We start from the raw sequence: 13,995 nt of genomic DNA, 5'->3' as shown, positions 1-13,995 counted from the left end.
TGTTATCAGCCAGTATTTACGACCTTCCAGTGCCTACATTCAGGTTTAAACCAGCCCAGCCCACAAGCCTTTTAAATGTATACACTTTCATCTGTGTCAGTTTACTATGGTGTATTTGCCTAGACACTCAAACTGTGCTGTCAATTATCCCCTCATCCTTTTGTTCTCAGACGTCCACTGGATTTCCAATGTCTGTTTATTTATACTGCTTATAAAACAACTTTTATAAGTTTTATAAGCAGGAAAAATTTCTTATTAATTTATATTATCTTAGTATATAATATAGATGTTATATTTATAATTTATTCTTAATAATTTAAACAAAAGATACTTCTCCATAGAATACTTTTTTTTTTGTTTTTTTATGACGCACTCTTGGATGACTGAGTTTCTGAATTTCTGGAGAAATTGGTTAGAGGGTAACACAGTAAAAAAGTAATTTTTCTGCCTAATAATAAACATGTATTCTCCGCATTTAACATATTTTTCTTATCATCGTGAGAGAGTAAGTGGAATTTTATAACTGTAGTTGTGAATGTTTTGGGCCATTGCTTGCCACCAATAATGTCAAGGAAGACTGTAAAAAAGAAAGAGAGGGAAATGCTAACTCAAAATGTGTCTGCAATACCAACTCTAAATACAATATTTTTCAAAGTTTATAGGCAAGGAGAAAGTCTTTAAATAACCATGAAAGCCACACAAAAATGCTTAAGATTTTTAAGCTGACTTAAGATTCAAACTATAAAATGACATAAAATTTATATTTTAGAATCGATAGAATCTTTCCAATTCCTCCTGGTCTGATGTTTTACCTTTTCAATTCAGTACCTCAGACTACTCAGTGAACAGTACTATTGAACTGTGGTTGACTGACAACACTGAGGCTACAAAAAATATCACCTGATAAATATTATTCTCCTAATTTCTTTGAAACCATTTGCTCTTCTTTTTGTAGAAAATAATAATCCCTTTTCTTTCCAAGAAATTGCCTTTACCATACCTCTGGTAGATCTTGATTCTATTTCACAAGTATTTTAAATTCTTGGTTTCTTCCTGAAATAAGTAAATAAATAGGTGTATGTACTCCGATAACAATTCATATAGTGATTTAATATTTACAAATAGTTTTTCATTATTTCACCCTTCCTTATTTCCTGTTTCAGAAAAATCACTTTTTTAAAAAATACTTGTACTTGAATATATAGTAAAAAATACTTAAAATGTCAAATGCAAGCTATTGAAGGTAATCTGTGGTCAACCATGAAAATGAAATTTCTTCCTAGTAGAAGAAAATTAGGAAACAAGCTGGGTTAGTGTGATTCGACCAGAAGTGAAGTGCTTTCTGACATAGAATAATAGAAGGTAACTAGAGATTTCTTCTAAAAAGAGAGATCATGAGAGACAATTCAGACCTGAGATTGCATAGATTATATAGATGTCATTTTTGCTGATCTTTTTCTTTAATTCTTCTAAACCCAAGTTGGAATTAACATATCTACTTTTAGATATTTGCCATTGAACAATGTTAATACTAAGGTAACAGAACAGAAAAGTGATCTAAATTTTTAATCTTATAAAATTTTCTTCTCACTAAAACATATTTAATGGGGTTCACTTAAGGTAAAAGCAAAAAATGAATACCTCAGGGAAATTTTTTTGGATATACTTATTCCACAAAGGATCTTTTCATTCACTCATTCAACAAATGATGACTTTCAAAATTGCCCGGTGGTGGTTAATAAATTGACAAAAAGGGATTCAGAGTGTCAATCTAATGGAGAAGACACAAAAGAAGACTTTGCCATCAAAAAGTCATATCAAGAATCTTAAAAATTCATTTCTGAAATGTTAATGGTAAAATCCAGAATCTTAATATTGATGTCCAAATGGAGGATCCCCACACAATTCTAACAGAACACCCTTCTTAGAATCTTATCCTTTTCAATGTTCCTTTATTCCAGGCTGAAAGAGATGGTCCATAAACTTCACTGACTGAAACTACTGGCTCTCCGAACCTGAAATGAAATCTGTGTTCAAAACAAAGTCTGAAACCAGGATAGACAGTACCTCTATTTTAAACCTAATGATAGTTTTGTTGTTGCCTTGCCAAGAAGATAAGCCTAACCTCTGGCTGGCTCAGATGAAGTCAAATTAGTAAGCAAGCAAGATAAACGCATCAGCCTCTGTCAATTTTCTTTCACTCATAAATTCATACTATTATTGAATACTTTTTATATACATATAATTATGTTAATAATTTGATTCTAAACATTTACTCCAGTCACATGGATGACTATATTGTAAGATTTGTTTGTTCAATATTCTGAGTTCAGCCTTTTCAATACAATTCAACATAAAGGAAGTTTTTGCCTCCTCTTACCTAATTTTTGTCCAGGTCATTTGTCTTATTCTAAAATCCTACTTACAAATACGTAGAATCCCTAAATAAGCTGGGAAAATGGCAAGGCTACCCTGTAAATCTAAGCTTTTGTACTGTTCTTATAAGAGAACACAATCAGTTCTGATCCATTTGAAGGCATGAGTGCTCTCATTTGATGTGTTTATTGTGGAACCCTATGAAAACTGCAGCTGTGTGGGAACAGTAAATTGCAACAGCGAGGATGAGAGGACTGCAGCATATAAAGTCTGCTCCACGGGCTCTGTTCCTATACTGCTTTGACATTCTAGGAAAGTTAGAACTGGACATAATTTGTTCAGATTTCATCCAGGGCAAAGAAAAATTTTAGCTTTTAGACTATTTATTTCAATTCAATAAACTATTCTCCCTGGAAAATGTCAAACCTGATTTCTCCCCTCAGGCATAGAAAAGCAATGTGCCCATCCTGTTTCAACTTTACATGCAACTCCAAACAAATAGACTCTTCTGATAGATCAGTAGCTTTAGATGATGCAAAATTTTACATCTTTATAATAAGTTACCTTTCCACATTGAAATACAGAAGCTCTATAAAATAAGTTAATATTTTGCTTACAGAACAACAATATTATCTGCCATCATTATAAATAAATAAAATTCACACGAGATAATGATTTTTCAAATGAAAGGATTAAAATGATCCCAACATTAAAACCAAAACAAAGGCATTTTATGTTCTCATATCTTTATTATTTAGTTTAGAATTCTGGCTCAATAATAAGTCTTAGTTTATATCACAAATTTACCTCTAAGCAACATATAATGCACTTAAGGCAGATTTACCTTGAAAATGGTCTTGGCTTCTAAACACTAATACACTGCTGTACACAAATAGCAATATCAGAAGATCTACTGATGTCTTTTTGGTACTTATCTTTAGATTTAAAAACTGTATATTAAGTTGAATTCTCATAAAATTTCATTCTTGAGATAGGAAGCAAACACTACTGCTATTTTATAATTTCCTTTATCTGATTTGAATGGATGCACTTACCATTAATAACATAACCTTTAAATTCATGGGAAAAACCAAGTTTATATTTACTCTTCATAAAAGACTCAAAAGCAAGCATAAACAAGTAATCATTATAAAATTTTGCTTACCTTAACTCAAACTTCTGCTTATTTATAATTATATGTACAACACAGTTAGCAAATACTATCTAATTATTAATATATATCCCAAAGTAGCCTCTGGTTGCATTAATAGCAGGAGGCTTAGGTAGCACTAAAGATTCATTCTCTGCTCTTCTGGTTATTAATACAAACTGAGGTTTTTGAAGCTATCTAGTGTATCCAGTCTGTGAGGGGGTCTATGTCACAGAACCTCCAGGAGAACAATGGGCTCAGATGGAAGACTGAAGACTAGAAGGCTTATAGTGAAAGTAGTGTTTCATTAGAGATCTTTCAGAAATAGGAATGTAACCAGAATTGCTTAATATTTATTAGAAAGCAATATTCATTAAATCATTTCTCGTTCAGAAAAATATCTTTGAATTTATATATTTTCAAATGTTTCTTTTAAAAGAACATATAAATTAAGATATCTGTGAAAACAAAACTTTCAAATGAACTTGTTCCTTTTCATTTTCCCCTTTCAGAGTTCTTCACAAAGGGCACAAATGTGCTCATCTTTATAGGAGAACAAACTCTTCTGTGCTGAATCTTTTTAATCTTTTCTTCTCATCCTCTGAGAAAAGATCTTCTTCATTGGTTGTAGCAGACGCAATGTCATAGTCTCTGGAATGACCATTTACAAAAGTAAACAAGGGATATTTCTCCTTAGAAGAAATTTTCAGCATCTGTAAGAGAAAGGACAGAGAATCCCTCACTGAATGTAATAGGACACTCTAGGGACATATGACAAAACATAGTATTTTAGCCCTGAACTTCTCTAGTTACCTTCTTTGGTTCACATTGATCCAGTGCTATAATTTTCATTGTTTTGGCTAAAAGATTGAAGTTGAATTAGCACTATATAGTTTATTTATAGGTAAATACATGCTTCTCCATTAAAAATAGTTACATACACAGCCACATCAATGTTTATAACAGCTCAATTCACAAAAGCTAAACTATGGAACCAACCTACCTGCCTTTCAACAGATGAATGGATGAAGAAGTGTACACAACGGAATATTACTCAGCCATAAAAAAGAATGACTTTATGACTTTTGCCATGGATTTGGAGACTATCATGCTAAGACATAAGCCAATCCCCAAAATCCAAAGATAGAAGAATGTTCTCCCTGATATGTGGATGTGAACATACACAAGGTGGGGGAGAAGAATAGAAGTTTAGTGGATTAGATAGATAAAGGGGAATGAAGGGAAGGGAGGGGGAAAATGTGCTATAATCACAAGTGGAAGATAATAGGAACTACTGACTATCACTTTTTTTTTTTTACAGTGTTGGGGATCGAACCCAGGGCCTTGTGCTTGCAAGGCAAGCACTCTACCATCTGAGCCATCTCCTCAGCCCTTATCATTTTTAATTAAGAGAGGAGTCCATCAATTCAGACACTTTACACACTTTACACAATAAAAGCAATATTTCTAGTCACCTTTAAAAAATAAAAAGGTTTTATATTCACTTCCCCTTTAAGGGCCCCCTCCCTAAGCAAATTTTTTAGTCATATTAGTTTGAAAGCATGTTAAAGAGTTGTGATTTTTCTTCTTTTGGTGGTAGCAATACACCAAAATGGTATTACTAACTTATGGTAAAATATGGCAAAAGACTGTTACCCAAACACAAATAAAAGAAGCATTAAATGAAATTAGAAGGTCCATTCTAATCTCAGTTCTGCAATTTACCTCAATGTGACCTTGAACAAATTACTCTATCATCTATAAAATGGCAAGACATCCAATTTCCCTTCTTCAAAGAATCGTCAAAGAACAAAAGCAACAATATAAAGTTATGTTTAAGTCTTTTAAAAGATTTCTCTGTTTAAAAAATATTTTGAATGAAACATTTCTGCAATAATATAATCAATAAGAATAGTAGTGTTCTCATACATAGCAATGATCCACAGTTTAAAGATGCATTACATACAAAAAAAGTAACACCTAGAATTTTATGAAGGCACCCACAACCCTTGTAGCCTGTAGATTTGGCATTCAAAAGTACTCTAAATAATTTAAATTTTTTCTCTTAAGTTCTTTTTAAGAATTAAAACAATTTTCATAAAAAATGAATTAAAATTTTTGAAAAATGTTTTGACAAACAAACTTTCCTGCTGGCAATGAGGACCCTTAGGAAAAGATTCTGAAAAGTTTACATGAGTTATAGACAATGCTGAAAAATATCAACAGTATTTATATGATCATTAATCATAATCAGTCAAATATAATTTGTCTTAAAATGGTAATTTCAGGGACAAAACTAAATTCTTCCAAATATCAATATTCAACTGAAGAATCATCAAATTCTTATATATTACATTTATAGATTCTCTTGAAACATGGATAAAATAAATAGGTAGGCCTAGCACACAGATTCAATGTTAAATTAAAAATAGTCCAGTGAGACATTAAATGTATTTTTAGTTGCACAGAAATGAACCATTTAATAAAATCAAGTACTAAAAATACCAGAGGTGATGAAAATCAGATCTTAAAATTCATATCATGCTGCTAATTTATACATTACTCTTTTATTTACATCCTACCAAAAAAGGGAGAAGGGCAAAATGTGAAAAATGAAAAATAAGGGCTGGCATCAGATAAATCATCTTTCACCACCAGCCAACAGCTGAACATACTCCAAAACTGTCGTTTTACATTCATACATTCATTTAATGTCATTTGTAAAAGTGCAGTATCTAAAAAGACAAGTATCCGCATATCATTTTAGATCAACACAGCAGAGCTAACATTATCACTTCCTTATCCTTTCTTTCAAGATCAAGAGAGAAGTCATTTGGGTTTAGTGGTAATGGACTACTCTGCTCATCAATACAAGATTCAAATCAGCTCAGAAAAAAATGACAGAAAGGAAACTTTTACCCTTTAATTATAAAATGTACTTACTTTTTGCAAACCCTCTTGTAATATAAGGCCTCCTTATGCATAATACTTACTCAATCTTTAAAATTTGTCATTTTCCAATTTTTCTGTTTATTTAATTTTTTTTTTTTTTTTTTTTTTTTTTTTTTTTTTTGTGGTGGGGATCGAACCCAAGGCCTTGTGCTTGCAAGGCAAGCACTCTACCGACTGAGCTATCTCCCCAGCCCAAAATATTTTTAAAGACTATTAAATGAAAAATATATTAAAGCCTTATCCAAATTAGTTAAAAATTATGTCCACATAAAAACCTGTAAACATATATTCATAGTATCTTTACTCATGATCTCCCAAACTTTGATGTAACCAAGATATCATTTAGGTCATTTAGCAGGTTAGGGGATACCAAACTACGGTAAATCCAGACAATGAAACATTATTCGATGCTTACAAAAAATTAGACATCAAAAGACATGTAGAAATTTTGAATGCATATTATAAAATGGGAAAAAAATCCAAAAAGGCTAAATATTGTATGATCCCAACATATGACATTCAGGAAAAGGCAATACTATGGAGACAGTAAAAAATACTAGTGGCCAGGGGATGGGAAGGATGAACAAGCAGAGCTGAGAGAATTTTTATGGCAGTGAAACTGTTCTGTATGATACTACATTGACTATATATTTCTCAAAACCCACTGAATACCAACACATAAAGTGAAGCCCAACGTGCACTATGAACTTTGGGGGATAATGATGTATCAATCTGAATTCATCAATTATAACAAATATACTTCTGAATTGTAGGATATTGATAGTGGGGGAAGAGGTATAAAGAAAGTCCCTGTACCTTCTACTCAATTTTGCTGTGAACCTAAAACTCTAAAATAGAAAGTCTATAAAATATATATTAATATAGTTGGATAGAAGATTATGGCAAATGATCACCTATCAGCACATAAACATGATATGACAAGAAAAATATAACTTAAATAAAAGTGGAAATGCTAAAGGAGAATTTTAAGAAATTATTTAGTTCAGTCTCATTTTCTAAATGGGAAAATTCAGAACCAAAGGATTCAAATGACTATGTATAGTCATTAAAGATGATGTAACAACAGCAGCAATAACAAAGAGAGAGAAATTGATAATGAATTACTGGGGTATGAGAATTCAATGACTCATCAACATGACTTTCAAATACTGTTTAAATCTCTGAGTCCCATACTAAGAATGTTTTACAGACTTTTCTTTTTAAAATAACGACTGATTTGAAAATTTGATACTGAAAACAAAAAAAAGCTAAGTTTGTCATTCTTTTTTATATGACAACAATGGCTACATTGTCAAAATCTAAGTCTTTTTTCCTTTTTGGCAGTGCTGGCAATCGAACCGAGGGTCCCACACATGCCAGGTAAGCACTCTATCTCTGAGCTGCAATCCAGACCCAAAATCTAAGTCTTTCAACAATGGGTAATATAAAATTTCCATGAAAAAATTCCAAATTAGGTTACCTATGGGGTAGGAAATATCACTGCGATATCATACAAAATAAAAGATCACAAATTATTTAATAACTTAGGGAAATGTTTTTATATAATCCTAAAAGAAAAATAGGATATAAAGCTGTATATAACATTTAATCTCAATTATGTTAATATATATTTTTGAAAAGACCAGAAGGAAATATAACAAAATATTATTAGTTGTCTCTAAATGAAAGAATCAGAGATTCTTTTTTATACTTTTTTGTTTCCAAACCTTTTAATATGTATCCAATAACACAGTAAAAAAATTTTTTTTAATTGAAGATAACTGAATTTACTATCTCATACCTGATTTTCAAAAGGAATTTTCAGTGCTGACCAGTTTAAATTGATCTATTTTAATAACATAATTAAAAGTATACTAAAGCTGCTTTATTATCGAAAAAGCAAATCATAGCCTTCTTTCAGCAGTTCAAATACTTTACTGCACTTTTCCTATGTACTGATTTAAGAGGTTTCAGAATTTACAAAGGAAAAAGCTGGAGGATGGAAGTTACACAGTTCATTCCACCATAAAGTTACTAGTTGGAAAGTAAAGAGGTAGAACCAGATGACTTCTCCCTAAGCCAAAACCTTGTTCATTAGACTGGGCCACCACACATGTAAAATTATACCAAGTACAGAACACTCTATACCCATATGGGCTATGCACGCTATACTGGAACTACAGCCTATGTAAGGGTTAGGTTCTAAAGTCAACCCATACTGTGTGAATGAAAGATAGTCAAAATCACTTCTGAAAGTCTTTCCAGTTGTTCAAAGGGTGGCACGCATAATCTTATTTATATAATCTTCTTCAGTAACATGTAAATATGTACAATATATAGAAATGTCTAGCACATAACAAAGAGAACACATGGGAAAGATATTTTTTATTGCAAGAGTTCATATAGTTGAAGTACAATAGGGTACAAGTGATGTTAACTCCCTGTATCTCCTTACTACTCAATCTTAAATCTTTGTAGCCCATCTTCTACCTTTCACTAAAAACACTTTCTTCTATCCGTCAAATAAAAAAGCCTTTTATTAGTTCCTATTCTCTTATTTCTACAATCTACACTCCAGAGCACTATTTTCTTAAAATAGCATTTCCCTTGATTTTTAAAATATTTTGTTTTCCTGTTTCTCCTATTTTCTGAATGATCCTTCTCCATCTCCTCCTCCAATGACTCCACTTATGTCCATATCCCAAGATGTAGATATAAATCAGTTTTTGATCCTTTATTTTCATTGTATATTAACTCATTCTATATTCTCTCTCTTAAAAATATTATCCGCTCTCAGCTTCAACCATTTCTGCTCAATTTTGTTATCATCTATGTTTTATATAGAAATATTAAGCGATTAGATGACTTCCTTAGGGTCATACAGCTAGTAAATTACAGAACCAGGATTGGGACACAGGAAATCTGGTTTTAATACTACTACTATTCTAAATGCCTCCAACAGTAAGTAGAGGCACATTGCACTATCAACTCAAATCAATCATACCAAAATAAAATTATAATTTCTTCCTCCCAAAATTAGTTTGTTCCAGACTTCTTTGTTTCCATCAATGATGTTACCTTTCAGACTCCTCTACTTTTATCAGATATTCTCTTGCAAGTGGCAAACACACACACACACACACACACACAAAAAAACCAAAACCAAAAAAAAAACAAAACAAAACAATTAACAATAGTTTTAAATAACAGGAACCATTTTTAACACATAACAAAAAGTCTGACATTGCTAGATTGGTTTAATTGATATCAGAAGAAGAGTTTTTACAGGTTTCTTGACCTCCCTCTCATAGTCACAAAAGAATTGCTGAAATCCTATTGCATTCAAAGGAGGGGCAGATGAAAGATGAAAGAGGAATAATAGCATGCATCTACATGCCACTGTATCTGGAGAACATCCCAGAAACTTCCAGCACACATCCAGTTACACGTCACTGACAAAACTAAATAACTGGGAGACTAGAAAAATGGGTATTTCGGTGGGCACGCTGTTACCTCAAACATAATCTGAATTCTCTTGCAAAAAAGAAAGTTGAGAATTGAACAATGGAGTTCGCATACCATTCAGAGATGTGAACAAAGATAAAAATAAAGTAGGTTCATGTGATAACAAACGACTGGAAGATTTCTTAGTTTATATAGTCAGAAAAGGCCAGGCTGAGACCTGAATGACAACGAAGCGACAGAAATGAAAGTTCAAGGTGAAAAGCATGCTAGGCAAATAAATAAGCTGGTGCAAAGGCCCTAGTACACCAACCATGTTCAAAGAACAGAAAGAAGGTTTAATGGCAGAGGAAAGTAGTAAGTACACAAGGGTCAGATCACACAGGCCCTGAAAAGCCAAATTAATAAGTGGTTTACATTTCACTGTTCCCTCAGACATTCTACCTCACAACCATTCTACCATAAATTCCCCATAACATTCTACCTTCGTGTTTCTACACATCTTTGTCATCTAATCATCCTTCATTCGTCCTCACTATACAAACTCTAATCAGTCCTTAAAGTTCCAGCCCAAATTCCACTAACATCTATGTCAGTCTGCAGTGATCACTCTCTTCTCCAAAGTCCTACAGATTTGTCTAGTACGGTGTATGGATTACTAGCACAGGCTGAGCAACTAGAGAATTTCAACTATAATCCTAGTTGATACTTATTAACTGTGTGACCCTGGGCAAGTTACTTAACCAGATTGTTTCATTTTCCTTAACTGTAAAATGTCAGTGAGGATAGTACCTATCTGAGTTGTTGTGCAGATGACATCAGTTAATATATGTAAAGTACTTAAAAGATTGTCTGGCATCTAATGTGTCAGCTTTATCCCTATTATTGCCATTATTATCATAATATTAGTCTTCTGGGCATTTATTAAATATACTGTTGTACAGTAATTTATCTTTAATGTCCATTTCATGTCTTCCCAAAAGAACAATATGCCTCTGAAGATTTTTTTAGAAACTCAGAGATTTTTGAAAGAAAATAATCCTTTAGATTTTACTTGGAGAACACAGAACTAGAAGGAGGACCTCTAGGAAATGATCGTGAATATAAGCCTGAAACACAGTGACTTCAAAAAGACTTTTACCAAAATAAGTCATGGTGGGTATGGGGAATTATGTTTCATTGGAGCAAGTGGGAATGTTTATCCTAGAAGAGGAGGCAAATTTATTCTCTTTCTTATGAGACTATATAGTAAAAGTCACATGGGGGCTGATTACAACCCAGTATAAGAAAAAATTTTTAACAGACCCTAGGTCTGTCTGAAAATTTGAAGACTTCCAAAGAACATCCTTATTACCTGTAATAAAGATTAGTAAACTGTCTGGATTATGGATTGATGTATAATTAAGAGACTGTATAACATAGTGCTTATGAGTTACTATTTGAGGTCTGAATCTTAGCACTACCATGTATTAGTTGTGATCTTTGTGAAAGTTAATGAACCTTTCTAAATGCAAAATTGCTTATCTACAAAATGGATATAACAGTACGTACCATAGATGGTTTGTGTAGACTGAGTTAATGTATATAAATGTATATATAATGTACTTAGAACAGTACCTGACCTAAGGTGAGGACTCAGTAAATGTTAACTTTAGACTGAAAAATCTCTAAGATGTCTAGGATTTAATGGCTGTAATATAAATTTTGTTCTGTAGCTAGAGGACGAGTGGCCATATATATTTTTTTCCATCCGTTCTGTAAATAAATGATTCATTTCCTAATACATTTTTATTTCTGACCCCAAACATTAGCACTTCTAGGTAATATGCTTATCACTGAAAAAGAGTATCTTATTTGATACTAATCATTAAGTTGAAAACAGGTTTAAAAAAAAGAGAGAAAGAGAAGGGGGTATGAAATAAAATAAAAACCAATCAACATCATTTACAAGACTGCAGTTCACAGGAGACAGAACCTAAGTTAATGAGTGAGCAAGGAGATGTGTGGTAGGATACCTATGGAAAGTGAACAAGTTCACCTTACAGAACTTAGCAACAGTACACAAAGGCAAAATACATCATGGAAAGCAAAGGTGAATACATGAAAATGAAAACAAGGAAAGTGATTAAAAACACAAGGTACTGGGGTTGTGGCTCAGTGGTACAGCACTCACCTAGCACGTGTGAAGCACTGGGTTTGAACCTCAGCACCACACAAAAATCAATTAATTAATTAATTAATTAAGTAAGTAAGTAAGTAAAGTTATTTTTTGTCCATCTATGACTAAAAAAAAAATATATATATATATATATATATAAACCTGCACAAACTTCCAGGTTCTACCTTGCAACCAATACTCTTCTTCACTCCCCCTCAGCCATCCCTCATGTGGGAAAATAAAAGATTTATTCTTTGGGAAAACTGAACAAAGATATAGATTTTAGCACACTAGGCACAGTGATGACTCCAGAAGGTGATTAATAAGCATCAGTCTAAAATACCAAATTGCAGGCTCCTCAGCATCCTTCGCTTCCTGCTCCTGGAGATCCAAGAGGTAACAAATTCCATAAGTACAAGATGGCAAAGTTTCTCTCTGAGAATGTAAAACAAATCTAGAGAAGAGACCACCACTTATCACCTGTGGGACTGACCCAACTAAAAAGGCAAGCTCATTACATAATCACTCTAGTATTAAAGTCTCTAAAAAGTCATGCTCAAACACACAGAGCTACTACTCAGCTTCTGAGTGCCCTACTCTTGAATAAAGACAAACACAGATCACCAGTCTTTATGAGAAGAGTGTCCAATGGAAAACCAGATGGTTCTAAGAAAAAACAAAAACAACAAAAAGGCAATGGTCTAGAAGGAGACAACAAAAGAAACAGATGAAAACTAAAAATTGCTATGATTAATTTCCTCAGGGAAACAATACATCCTCAAAAAAGATAAAAAAGAGAATACTATGAAAAAGGAATAATAGAAAAGTACAAATAACACCTAAAAATCTGAAGTTTATCATGGAAATGTAAGAATAAAAGAGTTAAAGTAGAGAAAATACCCCAGTACAAAAATATGAAGACATGGAAAAATTATAAAAGCAAGTAAGAAGGGCCAACAATTGTATAATAAGAGCTACAGAAAGAAAGAACAAAGAAAACAAAGAAGAATTTTTTTTTAATTTCAAGAAAATTTCTCAAAACAGGAAACCGGACAAGTAATGAAAAAGAATACAAACCAAGACAAATAATGAAGTTTCAAAATAGTAAAGATAAATAAACGTATCTAACAGTTTATTTTGAGCTATTATAAATTAGGCACTAGTCTATTTAATCTTTAATCTTCATAATAATGTTAGAGAGTGATAACTATTATTATTTTGTTACATGAGAAACTGATACACAGAGAGGTTAAACAATATGCCCAAGGATATATTACATTTTATTATTTACTTATTTTACACACACACACACACACACACACACACACACACACACACACAGCACTGGGTGACAGCAAGTGGGATTCATATATAAAACCTTTCAGAGAAAAATATATGCATTCAGAGGGAAGAATTCAGAATGACATCGACAGCAACTCTGAATGCTATGAGGGAATGGAGCAATGCCTCTTAGTTAAAGGGGATTATTTTCATTCAAGAATTCTACACCCAAAAAATTGTCAATAAATTAAAAGAGTAAAAATGGTGAGACATGCAAGAGTTCAAAATATTTATCATCTATTCATCCTTTTTTTAGTCTACCAATTTCTTTCTTCCATTGTGTGTGTACGTGTATGTGACATTGGAGACTGAACTCAGGACCTTGCCACAAGCTAGGAAAGTGCTCTACCACTGAGCTATAGCTGAAGTCACATCCTTTTCTTAGGAAGGTACTAGAAAGTATGCTTTTGCAAAAGAAGGAATAAACTAAAAGATAAGACAGGAGATCCAATATAGGAAAGCAGCATTAGGAAGTTCCAAACTTGCAATTCATTCGAGACCTAGAGAGCAGTTAAGACTAGAGTGAACAGAAAAGAGAAAGAAGTCACTCACCAGA

At 32.6% G+C, this 13,995-nt stretch overlaps 1 protein-coding gene across 1 annotated transcript in view; it reads right to left on the bottom strand.

Annotated features, from left to right (window-relative positions):
* Window positions 1–242: 242 nt before the first annotated feature.
* The window catches only part of ATG4C (autophagy related 4C cysteine peptidase), a 130,889-nt gene continuing 117,136 nt past the window's right edge, over window positions 243–13,995 (bottom strand). Inside the window, 1 exon segment of the mRNA XM_079127109.1 lies at window positions 243–4,239. Coding sequence (XP_078983235.1) covers window positions 4,072–4,239 — 168 coding nt within the window. The 3' untranslated portion in view covers window positions 243–4,071.

The sequence above is a fragment of the Sciurus vulgaris genome (genome assembly GCF_902686455.1).
Source record: "Sciurus vulgaris genome assembly, chromosome: 1".
Classification (NCBI taxonomy): Eukaryota; Metazoa; Chordata; class Mammalia; order Rodentia; family Sciuridae; genus Sciurus; species Sciurus vulgaris.
Note: the sequence above shows the minus strand (reverse complement) of the source record. Positions and strands in the feature narration are given on the sequence as shown.